This window comes from Perissodus microlepis, chromosome 3, assembly GCF_051167445.1.
Source record: "Perissodus microlepis isolate ML-2025 ecotype Zambia chromosome 3, ASM5116744v1, whole genome shotgun sequence".
NCBI lineage: Eukaryota > Metazoa > Chordata > Actinopteri > Cichliformes > Cichlidae > Perissodus > Perissodus microlepis.
In genome coordinates this window covers 30273015-30292517 of record NC_140463.1, presented here as the reverse complement: position 1 = coordinate 30292517, position 19503 = coordinate 30273015, and the positions used below count along the sequence as shown (strand labels likewise).

General features: G+C 40.5%; 3 protein-coding genes across 4 annotated transcripts in view; 1 reads left to right on the top strand and 2 right to left on the bottom strand.

Moving 5' to 3' along the window:
* Positions 1-3914, top strand: part of svep1 (sushi, von Willebrand factor type A, EGF and pentraxin domain containing 1) — a 108160-nt gene extending 104246 nt beyond the window's left edge. For both annotated transcript variants that reach the window (XM_084923976.1, XM_084923978.1), the window contains 3 exons: positions 82-177; positions 1442-1535; positions 3621-3914. In XM_084923976.1, the coding sequence (XP_084780102.1) occupies positions 82-177; positions 1442-1535; positions 3621-3651 (221 nt within the window). In that variant the 3' untranslated portion in view covers positions 3652-3914. The remainder of the gene's footprint in view (positions 1-81; positions 178-1441; positions 1536-3620) is intronic.
* Positions 3915-3924: 10 nt separating this feature from the next.
* Positions 3925-8028, bottom strand: LOC146391130 (thioredoxin-like). Its single transcript, XM_084923998.1, has 5 exons — positions 7897-8028; positions 6658-6762; positions 6382-6447; positions 4528-4593; positions 3925-4247 (listed from the first exon to the last, which is right to left on the bottom strand). Exons 1-5 carry the CDS (start codon positions 7918-7920, stop codon positions 4185-4187), a joined length of 324 nt encoding a protein of 107 aa, XP_084780124.1. The 5' UTR covers positions 7921-8028; the 3' UTR covers positions 3925-4184.
* Positions 8029-9865: 1837 nt separating this feature from the next.
* On the bottom strand, positions 9866-18119 carry LOC146391129 (prostaglandin reductase 1-like). The gene is made up of 9 exons (XM_084923975.1): positions 18008-18119; positions 13109-13234; positions 12947-12992; positions 12763-12822; positions 11358-11525; positions 10782-11055; positions 10596-10701; positions 10132-10250; positions 9866-10043 (listed from the first exon to the last, which is right to left on the bottom strand). Exons 2-9 carry the CDS (start codon positions 13188-13190, stop codon positions 9933-9935), a joined length of 966 nt encoding a protein of 321 aa, XP_084780101.1. The 5' UTR covers positions 13191-13234; positions 18008-18119; the 3' UTR covers positions 9866-9932.
* Between the last annotated feature and the right edge of the window lie 1384 nt (positions 18120-19503).

Sequence of the window (19503 nt, the reverse complement as noted above, 5' to 3'; positions counted from 1 at the left end):
TTTGAGATGGTTTCAAAGAGAGAGGTTCATGGTGATCTTAAATACCTGCCTCCTAACGCTCTCCGCTCCTTTTCATAATAGCCATCTGCATCCTGCCGTGCCTGAATGGAGGGCGCTGCGTGGCCCCTTACCAGTGCGAGTGTCCCACCGGGTGGACGGGCACGCGCTGCCACACCGGTGAGTTCACGTGTCAGTGAAGCGTTCAGTGCTTACGATGGTATGTACGCAAGTAAATCTCAGCAGGATTCCCATTACAGCAGGATCATCATCATCCTAGCAACACTTAGCCCAGAGGATTTCTGCCTCCTGTAGTTGTCTATTTATTGTTAATAAGTAACTTGCTTATATATAAGCTATTATTAATTTGGTGATCTGTCTGCTGTAAGTATTTGTATTATATTATATATTATTATATTTTATACTTGGTAGCAAACTAGCATAATTATGGGCTGTGTGTTTGTTTGTCTTTTTACTGCTTTGTACAGTTATAGGCCATTCTCCTATAATCTCACTGGAAAACCTCCAGGGTGACATTTATTGTCACGTGCTAGCTCAGTTTAGTGCCATATATACGGTCGTCCTTAACGTGCATATCTGCAGTCGTAGCAACCCAGAATGAAGGGAACACCATCAGACACCAAAATTTAGCAAGAGCCGTACAAGGAAACTAAAGAAGCATTGCCATGATTACGAAGGCTTTATAACAAATGTCCTACAGTTGGATATACGTCAGTTTATGACCTCCACCAAGGAAGTTGTGGTTTTCGTAGTGCTTGCGTGAGTGAGTCTGTCTGTAAACGCGGTAGCTCAAAAAGTTTGAGTGAATTCTGATAAAACGTAGGGGTGTAGAGTGGGGTCATGTTAGTAATCCATTAAAATCAGGCTGACATCCATCGAGCTCTTCAACGTCAACTTATTGATTTATTGGCCAAAAAAATCACAAAAAGCCTCAAAACTTAGGAACTTGTTGTATTGCCAACATATATAAAGTAGCTTGTAAAGGTTTAAACATATTATGCCCCATTTGACCTCTGACCTTTCCTTCAAGGTCAACTGATTGATCTGAAGGTCAAAGTGATAATAATGCTATATAGAGCAGTTTAAAACTGTCAGATGATATATGGGGATAATAAATATCACATTACTTTATTGTGACTGTGTTATGTACATCATACATACATGTACAATGTTCCTGAGTAACACTTAAACAAGCTTGAACACTGAAATGAGTCCTGCACATGCACTGTTAGACAAACATCTTTATCTTTCAATTTTATTTCTTTATTGCTCAGAGTGAGCTGTCACAGCAGTGTTAATGTTTATAGTGCGAGCTGACTTCATGGTTATAAAAGATACATTTCCTCCAACAATTATCTGTTGGGTTTCCTCATCAGACACCGTACTGACGATTTCTGTCTCTTGTCTTTCTGCGTGACCACAGCTGTGTGTACGTCAGCTTGCCAGAACGGAGGCAGATGCATCAGGCCGAACAGGTGTAGCTGCCCTTCAGGTTGGATCGGACACAACTGCTCCAGGTGGTTAGACACACACACACACCCACACACACACCCACACACACTCGTGACATATTAGACATTATCAAACTTCCAGACAGGATAAAAGACCAAAAAAAGAGAAAATATCCGGTGAGCAGCAGTTCTCTGAGTGAAAATGCCTTGGGTACAAAGTCCAGACTGCTTTGAGGTGATAGGAAGCAACAGTCATTCAAATAACCACTCATTACAACCAAAGTACACAGAGGAGCATCTCTGATAGCACAGCACGTCGAAGGTTGAAGCAGATGGGCTACAGCAGCACTTCAGGCTATTTTCTTGGCACACTTTGAGCCGCTGAGTACCAGCTGCTTTAAACACCACAGCCTGGCTGAGTATTGTTGCTGACCATGTCCACCTGTGTATGACCACAGTGTACCCATCCTCTGATGGATGTTTGCAGCAGGATAACACACCACATCACAAAGCTCAGATCATCTCAAACTGCTTTCTTGAAAACAACAATGAGTTCACTGTAGTCAAATCACCTTTACCGTCTCCAGTCCAGTGAATGGATGAGCAGCTGACTTCAGCAACTGTGTGATGCTCTCATGTCAATATGGACCAAAATTTCTGAGGAATATTTCCAGCACCTTGCTCATTTTGCACTCTAATAAGTGTGTTTCCTGTGCTAAAGGTTTACAGTCGTGCTAGAAGCTCTGCACAGATGATAGGAATGGCTTTGTCGCCATCAAGCAGTAGAACTGACCTGATTTCAGCCTGACGGTGCTAGAGCAAAAGTCTGAGGACCACTAAGATATTGTTATTCATCCTCTGAGGGGCGAGAATAAAACATCCTTTTTTTTACAGCAGGCCGGTTGGACCCAGGAACTACAGACAACCTCAGTTATTTAGTTCATAACTTTGAATGTCTGATCATAAGACAAGTGAAAAAGCTAATTGCATGTAAAATGACATATTTGGCAACTTAAACCCACTTGGTTACATTTCAACATGTACTTGGTATTTGAAATCTTTCAAGTTGTAAACATTTTCGGTGTGCAACAGGATGTGTGTTCAAACCTTTCAAACTGGTTGATCAGAAAGTGAAACCAACAGGTGACCAAATAGGAGAAGTCTTGAGGCTTCTCACGAATCATCCACTAACAGGAGCCAGTCAGCTCTTAACAGCTGAGTGACTGCTACTGCTAGCAGAATATTACAAGCCGATCTCCTTTTTAGAAACAAAAAAGTGTCCTTAAACTTGCAAAAGTTACATTTGATTTGTGCGCAACGGGATAGCTTAGTTTTTCCTATGATTATAATTCATTTGACCAGCATTTCTATGATTCACTGACTTCTGAATTAGATTTCCCAGAATATCAGCCATGGATAGTCTGCTGTAACCTCCTGGAAGTTCACCAGAGCTCCAGTGACTCATTTACGGTCAGAGTTAAGCAGTCGTTTAGTCACATGCTAAACAGAAAGCACAAAGAAAGAGCTAGAAGTGTGGAAATGTGGATGTTGTTCTAATCCATGAGGGTAAACCTGCACTGCTTCATAGTATGGATTTCTGGCCATAAGTTTCACAGTTTTTCCTGCTGATAGATCATCGATGGCCACTGATACTGTACAAAAGCAGTGAGGTAACAGATAAATGACAGAAAAGTTCTTGTTTTCCCACAAACTTTGTGTCCAATCAACGAGCTCCACACTTTTTACATTAATTTCTTCCGATTTAAGCCCAGCCATGCTGACGTGCTCTCAGTTAATACAGCAGCATTATTGTATCCTGTGGAAACTGCATTTTAATATATGTTGGGATATCTCGGGGATAAAATGTGTAGTTAAACTTATTTTCACTGATGGGGAAATTTCACTGGTAAGGCCCACTTAAGATCAAGGTGGGCTGTATGTGGCCAGTTGTATCTGTCGGTTGGTGCCAATAAACTGTTATATGAATGGATGGGTGGAGCGCAACACAAAGATTTACTGCGAGCCCAAAGCATAATGCTCCCCATTAAAAATTCAGATAATTAATTTATCCCCACTGAGTGCATCCAGACCTCTTTGTTCACAGAGTTACGATGCGTTTCCACAGCTAATGACCGTTTCTTCCTTTTGCAGGAAGAGGAAGCCAGGACCTTATCATTTCTAAAGTTTCCACTCGGCTCTGTGTGAATCACGTTATGAAGGGAATCCTTGTATAGTCAACCAACACTCGTAAACGATTCACTCATCTCTCCGCAAAGCAAGAACGATTTTGTAAGATAAAGCTGTATTTTTTCATATAGAGACTCAACAGTATTAAACATATGCTGCTATATACTTGTACGATGTGTACAAACTATTGCTGTGATGGTCCATTGTATATGTGTAAACTATTCTCACATTTTTATTAAAGCATAAAATACCATCGAAGCCTGTTGAGTTAATTGCAGTTCATTTATTAAAACCACCTTGTCGAGCACATTAACATACAAAGGAGTTTAAGTAGAATTTAATTAAATGATCGGCTTCATATTTCAGCCTGTTGTTAACACAGACACACTAAACTATTATGGGATATGTGGATATATTATTGCCTGTTTGGGATAGACTTCATAGATATGAGGAATGTACAGAGGGTAACAGCTTCTACTGTGAGGCATTTTTCCTCCTTTTACAACATGGGTGTGTCAACTGGACTTCTTATCTCAGCTCTTCTACTTTTTCCTTTAGCGTTTTTACGTTGGCACCAGAGAACTCGTGTACCTGAAAGAAGAGGGTTAAAAATCATTAAACATTCACATTTTTCCATTTACTGAGCAATCTTAGAATTCATTGGCAAAAAGAGGAAAACTATCAAGTAATATTAAACAATCTCCAGCCAGCTGATTTAGCAACTAGCTTTTAGCAGATTTAAATGTAAGCGTTTGTACTAACAGTTCCAAAAACAAAGAGGAGAGAGTGATTTCAGCACAAATTAAAGCTGTTTTTCTGAGCTGGTCTGTGAATTAGCCAAAAAGAAACACTTAAAAACGCTCCGACTTACCTTCTGGTTATTCTTGTAAAAGTGGAAGGTGGGCATGCAGTTGATTCCACAAGATGAGCTCACATCCTGAAAGACAAAGCAAAAACATCAGATGAACCGACTGTCATAAATATTAATGTCTCCCCACATGTGGACAGTTCAGGCCAAAACATGAAAACAAATTCATTACAGAGTGCCCGAGACTCAGCCTGCCTGCATCGGACCTCTGCTTTGCCCGTTTCACCTCTGGAAAACAAAATTACTCTTAATTTGACTTTTACAGACTTAAACTAGAACAAACGGCAAGGTTTGTTTATGACTGCGGTCTGTACGGAAACAAGCAGCCATTGATGGACGGTCACCAGAGTACGCTTGGATTTGTTCCAGCAGGCAGTGACTCGTTTTACGGACCTAGAAACCTATGCTGGTTAATGATCTGGAACATGACAACAGAGTCACACGCAGGTGACAACGTTTCTCAAGAGCCAGAGTATTTACAGCTTCACTGAAATTTAAATTGGATCCATTTCAATTACTTCTGTTTTAAAAAGGTCATCAGTACTTCTAAGCCCCGTTTCCATTCGACTCTGATCAATTGGCGTTCGTGGCACTACCTAAAGTGCGTTGTTGTCATCATAGCATCCCACGACATAATTAATATGCGACATGAACGCTACAAAAAAGGCAGCCATCGAAGCAAGAATATACCTGCTGCTCGGTCTGTTGCTTTTCGTCAGACTCGGGGATCACAGCGTTTTTGTAGCCATTTCCCTTGTTGCCAGGTTTCAAAAATAGTGGTTTTAATTTTCGTGAATGAGACGCTCTCATGACTCACCAGCCAATACTACTGACCAGCCAATCGGTGACATGCAGTGTGACGACGTCATGCTAGGATCGCTTGGAACCCTGAGCGAGAAGGTACTAAAAAAGCGACCTTGTGAAAACCGTGGTGAACCGTGCCGAGTAGGTACTAATGGAAAAGGGGCTCCAGTGTATCTGCTGACTTTCCAAACATTTTAGAGGTCAGATTAATTAACAATGAGAAGTTTATTGAAGATTGACAGTTATGCTCATTTCCAGCTCCATATTTTTATTGTTGGAGAACCAGACTAGCTTAGCATGATTTTTTTTTTTTTTTTTTTTCTTTAAACTGAGCTTTGTTGAAGCGCCTCAGATTGCCCAACTGTCTCAAACTAATTTAGCTCTGTTCAAGTCAGCTTTCTTCTGATTTGCAAACAGAAGGTTTCATTGGAAAGTAAATGGTGCTTGCTTTGGATACCTGCTTTAACATTACAGAGCCAGGAGTAGAAAAATAAAACTGGGACCTCATTTAAAACTAGCCAAAAAAAATAAAATAATAATGTTTTCCAGCTTAACAGGTCCGACGTGGCATCAAAGGCTCATGTTTACAGCTTCACAGATCAGACACTACATGGAGTCTGGCCAGAGGCTGGAGCACCCTGCATGTGTAAACGCAGGCCTCGAGTCAGCATGTGTGTCAAAGGGTTACCGCATGTGGCTGCAATACACCACCCTACCAGAAGCTGTAATCCCTCCATAACAACGCAGTTACTGTTTATAACAATTATCAAGCAAAGGTTGCTGTGGTTACAAAAACCTGTGCACCGCGGTTTGTTGTTACATGAGCCAGCTGTGGTTCCTGGTGAAGGGGATTGTGTATATGGCTCACAATGACTCACACCAGGTCAAAACTACAAACCTGTACAAACAAGGTGCTTCATAACTCTCCCACTAAGATTATGTCACCACAGATTCCTGGCATAGGCTCAAATATGTCTTGGGTTTGATGTGAAAGTGGAAAAGTTCACTAAATTATTATTAAAAACAAAAACAAAGAGTCCAACTCAGGCTTACCTCTGCCTCATCGACGTCCACCTTCAGGAAAATCACGTTCTTGTTATCGTCATCAGCCGCCATTTGCTGCAATAGAGGAAATCAGTGAGTTGACTAAAATGCATGTACAGAATGTAACTGGTGCAGGTTAAATAGAGAAATTTCTAACAATCTAAGTCTTCTGTTTCCACTTAATTGCCATGGAGTTTTCCAAGTGAAATACATTTTCCTGCTTTCGCACAAATACAAGTGTTTAAGAAGCAACCAAGGGTTTGCATTTGTGTTCACACCACTTACAGCAAACAGTGGGGCAATCTGTTTGCAGGGGCCGCACCATGTGGCTGTGAAGTCCACCACCACCAGCTTGTCTCCAGCTTCCTTCAGGATGCTCTGGAACTCTTCCTAGAGAAGGAAAAAGAAACAAAAATCATACATGCTTTTAAACATGTCACAAGTATAATTTACCAGACTACGACAGCTAAAAAGCTACATTTCAGATTTTAAAAAATAAATAAAAATGTAGTTTTGTTTAAGCGTTGCTGTCCGCTCCCCTCGTGAACACTGCCTGCTGCCGTTTCAACACACGAGATCCAGATTTCAGCACAACACTCTTTCAGTTTGGTAAATTTAGACTTCAGTATGCTGAAACATGACCACATTACTTGAGGGTTTAAACCAGAAGCAACTGATACACATCAGGGTTTTTTTTGGCCTTTTATTTAGTGCCTTTGCGTGCAAGACTGATCAGTCTGCATATAGAGCTAAAGCCACATTACAGAAATGAATTTCCTGTTATTCCATACACTTGAATATATTTTATGCCGCGGCAAATGAAACCCCGACGACTGTATACAATACAAAGGTAGAGTGTTAAATACAAAGTGGGGATTCTCGTCTCTCATGCTTCACTTTCTAACTCTTTATCAACCAGTATAGCAGTGCTGTTTTCTGAGTGCAATGTCCTGGCTGAGAGAAAAGCAAACAGCCGTCCACACCCACCCATCCTGCAGCACCCAGGGAACACGCGTGGCCTGCTGTCCAGCACTTTGATAGCTCCGAGCTGTTACGGGTGCTAGCAGCCCTTAGCTTCTTATCCCCGGACTATCTACCCATTAATGCGGCGTAGTTCACGCTAGAGCAGCGTGGTTTAAGTCAGAATCGACTCAGGTGGCCGACAGTTTAGTTTACTTTCCCCTAGTTTTGCTAGCGCTGAGTTCTACAAGATGGAAGGGTGCGGCAGACTCATAGTGAAGGTTAGCTGCATCCATTTACCGTTATTCTGCCGATCAGAGAAGCAACTATACACGCTTACTCTAGATGTGTCACACACAGAGTGGTTTAATCCAAAACGATGCTTAACTTTGTAAGATAACGCCACAAAATTCCACAAGATGGGCTCAGCTGACATGGAGAATGAATCACGAGAGGGAAACATGCGCGCGGCTCCGGCAAAAAAAGCACGGAGCGTGAAAAAACAGTAAAAACAGCATTTCAAAAAGGAAAAGGAAGTGCAGAAAGCAGCGTAAACAAACTTACCAGGTTTTTCACTTCGCGAACCATACTAACGTCCGATGAACAAGCCTCAGAGAACACAACTAGCTACCAAGTTTCCGAATGCCCTATTTTAAGCCGACACGCCGCGCTTTTAATGACAGGCGCGTGCAGTTAGCCGTCAAAAGGCCGGTCAAACGGAAGTCACTGTACAGTGATTTACAAAATAAGAGCCAATCAAGGTTTCGGTCAAGGTTTGAGCGACTAAAGCGTTGGCTTTGCCGTGTCTGTAAAACGCCTTAAAATATCATTTAATTCGTCACAGAATTTATCTTAATATATAGTTTGTTTTTGTGTCGTATCGAGTATTCAAACCGCTTTCCCCCCAATGAATACCTTTATTTTGAAAGGAACGGTTTTACCTAAAAGGGTGTGAGAGAGCCGCCATTCGACATTTATCTTCTTTACATATGTCACAAATGTTGTTTCTTCCTTTTTTCTAAAAGATGAATCAGACCGTATATACAACAAAAACGTCGTGTTTTCAGTTTTGTATGTTTGTATTTAGACAATTATTGGTAGGCTACTTCTAAAAAAGTTTTAAATTTAATATAGATTTTTTTTATTATATGTGATTTATACAAGCATTATTAGATTTATTTATAGAGCTTGGTAACTGTTATATGTTTAAATATTTGTATTACTTGAATTTTGCTGTTTCACTGTAATAACGAAGGTTGACCAAAGAAAGTCAGGATGACTTGACAAATTCCAGCTTTACCGTAAGTGAGTGAGTCTGCGTAGTTCAAATTCACTGTCGTAATACCGGGAGGTAACGCCCCGTACATGATCTTTCGTCATTACGTCACCACGTCACAACAATAGAGTTAGAGGTCAGCTCGATACATCCAGGGAAAAAAAACCCCGAGTATTATTTATATATGTGCGTGCGTGTGCGTGCAGAAAGACAGAGCAAAAACACGTTGGCTTTACAACTACATTTAGATTTCGATTTTTTCCCCCAATCCAGGCACTAAATGTTAAGTAGCAACAGTGAGTCTTATGCACTTTGGTATGGAAATATAAACATTTGCATTCCTAGGTGATTTCCCATTAAACTCGTTCCAGATGGCCTCACAGGTGAGGAGCTTTCAGCTCCACAAAGTAACTTCTTACGAGACTTCTCATAACTTACCATTTACTTGAGACACGCACACACTAACCGTCTGAATAAATACATTAACCTGTAATGATGATAATATCAGGATGTGAGGCAAATAACATGGTTTATTTTGCATCAACATTTCTCTGTATTCAGAAAATATTTGGTGGTGCTAACAGTTTTTTTGTGTATTAATTTAATGTGTTTTACCACATCTGTATAATTTCTGTGACTGGTGTATAGTACTGTAAAGTACTGCTTCTCTTCAGAGTGCCATTACTCATTAGTGTTTTGGCAGTTGCCTATATAGGACTAGGACCCCCAGATGCATAGAAAACTCTTAGCCCTGTAGGTGCACAGAGTCCTAGTACTATAAATGACTATAACAGATTTACAGCAGCATGTGTAACCATGGAGCTCACCCTCAACACAACCTTATGAAATTCTAATGGCCATCTAAAAATACAGCCTGTTTCCTGATCAAACAGGAGTAATTGCAGTCTAAAACATGAGCACATGGAATGATGAATGAATGCAGCAGCTACAGAGCTCCACGTCTTACCCTGGGATTTGCTTACGTGACAGAATAAGAATCCTGTGCACAGAGCCATCAACTCTTTCTCTCTTCATCAGTGAAACTGCCCTCTGCGACGCACTTTCTCCTGGACGATGAGGATGGCAGCACTGTGCAAATCACCAAAACCTAACAACTTAAACAACCACTGCTGGTGTTTCAGGGTGCATTTATCATTTGCTGTTATCAGTCTCACAGTCAATCGCTATAAAACAGACTAAACCACAGTGGCTTATTGTGAATATAACAATTTATTACTAAATCTGTCATTCATATGTAATTTTGTTTAAAATTATATCAGTTATTAGTAATGCTGGCTCTCTTGCATTGAACTCTTGTTTCTCTTCAGACTGCAACGACGGCCTTGCCGATGTTTTCTCCCCGCATCATCCCCATAAAAGCAGCCGGCATGTTTTCAAAGCCTTTTGTGACGTGCTCCTGACACTGCAGTTTGCCCTGTGCACACACATTAAACGGATCACAAATAAGTGTATATGTTTACTTAAAGGAAATCATCCAGCATCATAAAAACTAAATAACTAACCTCTTTCACCCATGCCAAGAGTCTCCTAAGGGTTTCAGGGTGCTTGTGCTGCCACCTGGTTATCAAGAAGCCTTCCATCTTCAGTTCCTTGATGATCATAATGAAATAGGGGTACGGCCCTAAAACAAAGATAGTTCAAAATACAAATATGACTTTAACTTAAACTCCAAGGAAACAACAATTTATGTCTTTGACTGTCTTAGTGGCGCCACAGCTATTAGGGATCTTCAGCAGTGCAGCAGCTCCCTCTAGTGGAAATAGGCATTAATACTTGAGACATTGCTGTGAGTGTGTTGACTGAATTTCACTAATATGGAAAGGTTGTTAAAACTTGAAGGATTTCCTCTTGCAGTACCACTTTAAATGTATATTCATTGTGCTGTGGTGCAGATCCTGTCTGAAGGTAAAGTCAGAAAACCTTCAAGAGTTTTGAAAATAAAAAGTAAATTAGGGCAGTGACACACCTGTCTGGGGTTCACTGTCATTGTAGGTGGAGATACTTCCACACACAGCTATTCTTCCAAAGTTCTTCATCTGCTGCAGGACAATGAATGAAGAAGGGCCTCCCACCTAAAATCAAAGATCGAGAGAAGAGCTCAGCAGTGATTAAATATTACATGCAAGCTTGAAACTGCACCACCACTGCTCACGTTCTCAAAGAAACAATCGTATCCTTCAGGTGAAGCCTTCCTCAGAGCCTCCTCCAGGGAACCCACAGTTTTGTAGTTGAAGGCCTCATCAAATCCCAGCTCTTTGAGGTAAACCACTTTGGCATCAGAGCCTGCCGAGCCCACCACCTTACAGCCCTTGATCTTGGCGATCTGTCCCACCACGGAGCCCACCGCTCCAGCTGCAGCGTTCACCAGCAGGGTCTCACCCTTCTGGAGTCCCAACACTTCTTCTATCCCATAAACGGCCGTCAGTCTGCAGAGAGACAGAAACAGTAAATCCAGCTGTTTTGATTCATTTTGGACTTAAAACTCTTTGGGCTTCATAGAAACTCTAATTACTTTTTTAAAAAAATGGTAATTAATTAGTGCATGTATAATGACTTCAGCTCACAAGCAAGAGAAAACACCTGGAAATTCCTACTTTTTCTTAAAAGGCTATTTCTGCTTATTACTAACTCTGTTGTCTATTAGTACTTTTAGCTGTGAACTAAGAGCAAATGAACTTTAAAATGCTAAATTCATATGATCCATGCAGGTTACTTAAATCTGTCTTACCCGGGCATCCCGATGGCACCCAGAGCCAGAGACAAGGACATATCTTTAGGCCACTCAGGCAGGATGGGAGTGAGGCCGGTCCCATCACTGAGCGTGTGGGTTCTCCACCCGCTGTTACTCACAACGTGGCTTCCCACAGGAAATCCTGGATGTTTACTCTGGATCACTCTAAATTAAAGAAAATAAAAGCATCTGTCAACCAAGTGATTGGTCAGCTGTGGTCACCTCAGTCTGAGCTAAACCGTCTGAGATTCACTGACACTAGAGTAAAGACAGTATGACTCTATACACATAGTGTTTATACTGTCTGGGTGTAAGAAACTGTTTATACCCAAAAGACAGTAACAGGAACATTTTTAATACCTATAGATCTTTTATTATAAGATATCTGTCAAGTCTGTCTATCACAGCCTCTAAAAAGACAGATGTAAATTCCAGGTCTGAAAATAAAGCCAGTGCCTTAATGTTGTATTCTTTTTCCTGGCCAATAGAGGGCAGCCTTGTTTTTGGAAACAGCCCACAGCAGTGATTCCCAAAGTGTGGACCAAGCACCCCTGGTGGACTGTGAAGGTACTGCAGTCGGACTTATTGTGTTTGTCTTGAAGTTCGTCCCAGTGGCAGGTACATTGCGTACAAAGAAAGAATTTGGCAAGTGTTGCTAAAGAAGGTCATCAGGTTAAAGTGAAATTTACTCAACAGCCACACTAAAATGAATCTGAGCACTTATCTAAATTCACCTTAGGTTCAATCATCAAAAACTGTAAGCAAATATTATTGAAGATGGATGGCAGCCTCGGTAATGTGCTCTGTAGTAGTTCCTTTGTTTTTGTTAGTCCACTGTTTTTGACTGACTGCTTTAATCAGTGTAGAACTGCAAATCAGTTCACCAGCATTTTGCTCAAACAGAGTTTTTCTGAACTCTTTACCCGATCTATGCTTCTGCACTGAATCTATGTAGAGCCTTACAACATAGCCTCTACATAGCTTTGGTAATAAACAGCAGATGATCACTGTTTCATTTTTCAGTACACATCAGAATCACATCACAACAGATAAAAGGTGTTTCCGACCGTTAGTGTGTGCGTGATCGTGGCAAGAGTTGGCAGTTTGCCTTGTAATCGGAAGGTTCCTGGTTCGAGCCCCGGCTCGGACAGTCTTGGTCATTGTGTCCTTGGGCAAGACAATTCACCCGTTGCCTACTGGTGGTGGTCAGAGGGCCCGGTGGCGCCAGTGTCTGGCAGCCTCGCCTCTGTCAGTGCGCCCCAGGGCGGCTGTGACTACAATGTAGCTTGCCATCACCAGTGTGTGAATGTGTGGATGACTGAATGTAGTGTAAAGCGCTTTGGGGTCCTTAGGGACTAAGCGCTATACAAATACAGGCCATTTTACCATTTGTGTTTCGTACTTGGCTACTTGACTTCCAATCATCACATCTCCCTCCTTCATGCTGATTTTGCTGAACAACCTGTTGAGACCAGCAATGTGTTATAGAGGATATGTTTTAGCTTTTGAGAACAACAAAGTATTTTTATCAGAAGTCTTAATTATAATGAAAATAACTGAAATAAGTTGTTCTGTTCTCTTCCCACCTCATGTATGGGTCAACACTGAGAAACACCGCTTCCAGTAGCACCTCTGCGAACAGAAGCGCACACATTTAAAGCGCTACATGTTTAATTTTTTAACAAACACTAAAGAGCATGCATTCCTGCTCAAGCCATAAGTAAAGAGAAGAAACAAACTCGTCTTACCTCCATCTTTGGGCTCAGGGAGTTCCTCCACCTTCAACCCAAAGTCGCTTTTCTTTGGGAAGCCATCAAAATACTTAGTCATTACCTATGACTTAGCTTTGACCATGATTCTTCTCTTTATGGCAGCTGTAAAAAAGATTTTCCTTTAGTGTTATCAAACTCAAAGGATAGAAATGCTGTGTCATCCAGAACTGTGCAAATACAAGTTTAATGAAAAAGCTAAAGAATAACTATTTTTATTACACATTTACTCGGTGTAACACTGTGTATGTGGTACTACCTTTATTTTTCCAGACTTCACGTCAGCATATTATCCACCATTGATGGTTTACAGTCCGCCAAAAACTTTCTCTGGTGCCCTGAAAACCTCACCTTTGTCTCCCTTTCTTTAAGTTGCATTAACAACAATAACGAGAAAAAAACACAGAAGAGTTGATGTCTTCTACTACTTTTTTTCAAACACTTTAGGCAAAGGCTTTAAAGTGATACTTTACAACTCCACAACTTTATTAGTGCAAAAAAAAAAACCCATCAATGTATTTTCACTTAAACAAGCAGCTTTTATTATGTGCATTAAAGTTATATAAAAATTTAACAGTGCAAATTCCTTGCTGACAGTTTAACCGAAAGGCATTTCCAGTGGAAATTGGCCAACATATCCTCAGCATAACCATGTATAATATCTGCAAAACTTATAAAGAGGTTATACACACACAATGTGGTACTATTATGTTGAAGCACAGTATCACTCCACGAGGTTCCAGTAATGCTCCGACAATCCATCAAGCGGTGCGGCTTTGTAGCTTAGCAAAGTCGTATTAAAACATTTTTGACAGATCGGTACGGTAATAACGACGGCCCACTTGCATGCTCTACCAAAAATTGTTCTTTGGTGGGTGTGTATCTGACGGACAAAAGCCAAACCAGTTCCACACCACTGAAGTCGCAGCATTTTTACAAACCAATTCTGGTTCATCCGTTTCATTCAACGATCCGCTTTCGGCCTTCTCATTCTCCGTCGCCGCCATGCTTTTTCCGCCATGTGCGTATGAAAAAAGAAAGGCACTGCGCATGCGCGTTTTACCCATATTCCATCGCGACATTTCATTATCTAATCATTGCCTAACATTATACCGGTATTACCGTGAATGGTATGATATGGCCCAGCCATACCCAGAACTTGCCTAACTTGCCTCAAAAAAACTAAGTTAAGATTACTTAAGATAACTACATTAGGACAACTTATTTATTCCAAGTACACAGTGCTAAGAATAACTTGATTTACATTGGAGAAACCAAACAGCCACTTCATAAATGCATGGCAGAACATAGAAGAGCCACCGCAACAGGGCAAGACTCAGCTGTACATCTGCACCAAAAGGACAAAGGTCACTCTTTTGAGGATGCCAAAGTTCACATTTTGGACAGAGAAGGCAGATGGTTTGAAAGAGGAGTGAAAGAAGCCATCTATGTCTACTGTAAATGACAGTCTTTGAGAAGGGGTGGCTTAGGACACCATGCCTGCCACCTATGAGTTCTGAGATCACCTTCCCAGAAACCTAAACGCCCACTCACATTTTGTATCAGCTGATCTTAATAAGTCACATGATAGGGTGGTGCAAGGTATCACAGTGGTTTCACCCAAAACCTCTGCTGGTAATAACCCACACCCTTTTTCACATCTTGCCTCATGTGATTAGATGGATGATCAATAGTGGGTCAACGACCCTTGTAAGCCACAACTCCATATATGACCTGAAAACTGGGACTACCCAGCAATTGGTCTTGTTGAGACAACGCCGGTCTCTGCGATTCTTTTGGTCCTGGTACAGATCACGCTGAGATGTTTCCATGTTTTACACAATCCTTTTATTACCCATTATTCTTACAGATGCATCTGGAGATCAGCACACTGCATTCCTATGCAGTCCTATGCTAAAGGCTGATCTAAAGAACTCCACACAACAGTTACAGTTATAACCTCTGGTCTCCTCCCCCCTACAGTAAACACCCCCACAATGGAAATACACTAGTACAGTGGCCAAGGGTGCTGACACCCTGACCCCCATCTCCTTTTAAGGTAGTGTCTGTTTGCCCTTTGTCTGCTCCTCAGCCTCAGTAACTCTTGCTTCATGCCCTGGGGGTGTGGGTTGATTGTCCTTCTGCCCTGCACCTCAGTTCTTCGTTCCCATCCCCGGCCTTTTTTCCTATTTTGTATTCTTACACTCATTAACCGCAATATTATAATGTTGCAAGCAATCACAACTATATTCTCTTTAACTTTGATGTACATTAAGGAATCTATTCTCAACAGTCTTAGAACTGAAAAAGCTTCTTGGGTCTCAAAGAAGTCCAGTCGCTTTTCTTTCCAAGCTCCCGATATAACTTACAAAATAGTAAGTCAATGTAGACTTCATACAACCAAGTTAGTACCATAAGTACTACATGTAATACATCTAATAAAGTAAGTAAATAAAATAAGTACTACATCTAATAAAAACATTCATTTAAAAACACATTCTACTACTATGTGTGAATGAGTGGTACTGCCACCCTCAGTTCAAAAAAAGAAAAGAGAGACCACCTAAATTAAATGTAATTATTACATACTTGTTAAAAGCTAGCTTCCAACATATTAAGTTTCTAATAAGGCCAATGACCAGATAAAGCATGTGGCAGTGTTTCTATTTAACACAAGCTACCTTGTTATTTCTTTAGAAGGACAAGCTAATAACTTTATTTTCAACTATAAAGCCAAGCCAGATTTTACCATTTACCAGGCCACTAATCCGGTTTATGGCGTTTCACTTTCACAATAAAACTCATATCTAAGCACAATTTTTAACAAATTAAATATTGGTTAAATCTAAAAGCAGTTTGCTTATGTTAAGATTTGATGTTAACAGCTGCACATTCAGGAAGAGTTTAGGCTCTTATCTAATGGCTGCAAATCTCACTTTTCCATTATAAACGAACAACAATACATTTCACTGAGAGATTTTTATATAAGGTTTTTATAGCTGTAGGGTTCAGGGCTCGCAAAATTTCAAAATCCCTGGTAGCCCTTCGGGCAGGGACTCTTCAGTTTTTGGTAGCCCAAAATAAATTTAAGTAGCCCGAATAAAAAAAGAGAGCAATTTTTTGATTGATGTTTTGTTTCCTGTTTTGTTTCCTTTACAATATTATACATTGAAGTATAATATTGTAACGGAAACAAAACATTAATCAAAAAATTGTTGAAACACAAATTACAACATTGTATAAAAATTACAATCATCAACTCAAATACTTGGTTCTAATTGAACAGAAATTTCTATGAACTTGTAAGAACTGTGTAGAACATGAATCAGCCTGTGTCAGATCCTGAATTTGAAATTTCCACTGAAGTCACGGGTAAGAGGCAAGTGGAACCAAGATCTAGGCCATTTGCTTTTTGAAGTTTGCAAAGACTGCTAAATTTTGCCAGTGGTAGTTCACTCTTTGCAACATAGTACGCTATTCTAAACAGATTTTTCAGGTTTATTTTTAGTATGTTATTTGCAATTGGTGTTTGTTCTGGGAAAGATATTGCAGACTGAGCAATAATGCATTTCTTGCATTTCTCATGGGTTCTAATGGGGGTCTTTCTTAAAATAACTGGTCCCAGTAACAAAGGCGCTTGTCGACTCAGAAATCGAGGGAAAACCAACAACACACCCGGCAGAACATTATGTTATTTACACGGGTGCACATAAGTGGTCCGCATGTGCGCATTTGCTGTCAAAATAAAAGACGCGCACCAGATAAGAAGTTGCAACGCGTGTTTGCGTCCATATAAAATGCACTGTTTTTGTCCGCTAGAGTGGGATTTTCACGGCACATTCCGCACCACATCTCTGTGCGTTCATCATTTGTTTGAAGCCAGCTCACCTCCTGCAACCACTTTTCCGAGAATACGCGCTTCTTTTGTGGTTCGGAGTCCTTCTGACATTTCTTTGGAGGTGGAGGAAAACCAAAGTAACTTCTTAAAGGAGCTTGCTTCTTCGACATCTTTAAGAGTTCTAAACAAATGTCTGTCCTCCTCCAGAAAATCTTATGTACGCAAACACGCGTTGCAACTTCTTATCTTGTGCGCCTTTTTTTATTTTGACAGCGAATGCACCTGCGGACCACTTATGTGCAGCCCTGGTTATTATTTAGCTTGTCATATTGCAGCCACAGAAATTCTTTTGTCCATGAAACCATAAAGCTGCACTTTATTTTTTGCCTTATAGTCTGATTTGTCATAACTTTTCCGTTTTGTGGTAACCTTTTCTTTGGCTGTCACTTCTTCACCCTGACCTGTTTTATTTGGCTCAGCAGAACTAAAATATATATCCTGCTGCTTTTACACAGGCACTCACATAACGCTCAGCGATTCTCTGCGCGATCAACCTCTCACATGTTTAAGCTTGCTGCGGGAGATTTTACTTGTCATGTTTGCATAGTAAGCTAACGATTGATAAGACGATGTCAGAGGAATTGGTGCGCAAATTATCGTCACTCACCAATCAGTACTGTCGCTCTCTATACACAGTTCGCGCGATTGCAAAGTGAAAGCAAAAAAAACAAGCAAATTCAAACGAAATTTCCGAAAGAATGCAAAAGCAGTGACATATATTTTCCCTTCCTACGATAGCCCAACGGGCAGGGCAGAGATAGATTTTGGTAGCCCGACTGGAAAAATCGCTAGCCCCGGGACGTCGGGCTAGCGATTTTGCGAGCCCTGGGGTTAATTTTTAAGTAACATGAGCTGAGAGGCAGCAGCATGTAAACAGTGTATTAGTGATATGAAAGCTAGGCTAACACTGGCCAGCTAGCAAGTTTATAAACTGAGTAAAGGCACAAAAACAGTTTGAATAAGAGTAAATATTTACTCACCAAATTAGTGTAGAATCAAACAATAATCTTTTGAGCTGAAGCTTCTCCTGCTGCATCCAGGTTTGCTCAGCATAGCCCATAAAAAAAAGTAGCGGAGCTGCCATGAACATGCGGACTGATCTGTGTGCGGAAGGAGGAAAGCAGTGACATGGCATTTTCAAACCATATAGTTATATCATTCCGCTGAATGGATCCTGCCCTCTGTCCGTTTCTCTACAAAGTCATACATTGTAACCTACCTAAGTACAGTACAGAGTAAATGTACTTAGTTACATTCTACCACTAAAAAGCAAAAATTTCAGCTTACTTAGTTTTTCTAATTCAAGCCAACTCAAATAAACTGAGTTGATCAGCTTTTTGAACGAAACGTGCTGGTAACTTAAACTGAGTTCCAATAACAAGTTGATAAAAACTGAATTCAGTCTACTTAATATTTTCAATTAAGCGCAATATTAGGTTTTACACTATGGAACGCCAGGAGTGTCATAATGAATTAATTAAATACACCATTAAATAATTCATTAAAATTGTAATCAATTAATTAAATAAATATTTATTACACATTTAATTAATTAATTACACATTAATTAACTGACAAAGTCAAATGGATTAATCATGCATGTAACTGTGTCACTATATATCAGCATTAACACTACCTCAATTTGGTATTTCAGAAAGTTGCTGATCTCAGACCTGCACAGCTTCTATTTTCAACACTGAATACACTCGGCTGCATGAAGAGGACATGATGTTTTGTTTTGTTTTGTTGTTGGTTTTTTTTTGGGGGGGGGGGGGGGGGGGGGGGTTGACACAATTAAATAATACCTGATGAAGGTCAAAGGTTGAAGGTCACTTGTATATTGAACTAAAAACTTCTGATCTGGAATTCTTTCATAGTGTTTTTTGTTAATAGTGTGTTATTTATCATAAAGTAATCCAGAGTCATCCATACCAGAGTAACCAGAGAGGATAATATCTATTTAAATATATAACTTCCTACAGGACTGAATATATCTTTATGTAAAAGTCCGGAGCCTCTGAGGATTATCTAAGTACTTCTACCATTACACAAACCAAAGGTCTCCATCACAGTGTTCATGAAATGCTGAGATTAACCATCTTCTGGGGCAGGTCTACAGTGGAGTTCTGAAGATTTCCCTGTGAGGGAGCTGGTGGTGATGAACAGGAGTTTCTCCTTGATCCCTGCAACGAGCTTCAGTCTTCCTGATGTTTCTGAAATGAAGCCTCTCTCAGTGGGTCAACAGAACATCTGGCACAGGACAGCTGTGATGAAATAAAGGGAAGAAGTTTCTCCAAACCTCTGGACCCAGGAAACCAGCCTGGTCCTGATGGTCTTCCTCACTAGTTTCCCCCCAGGGTGAATGTAGCTGTCTATACATTTCTTTGAGGAATTCTACACATGTTATTGCTTTTGCGAAGAAGGTCATACGGTTATAAAATATCAGAAAATATATCCACTGTGCAATTTTTTTCTT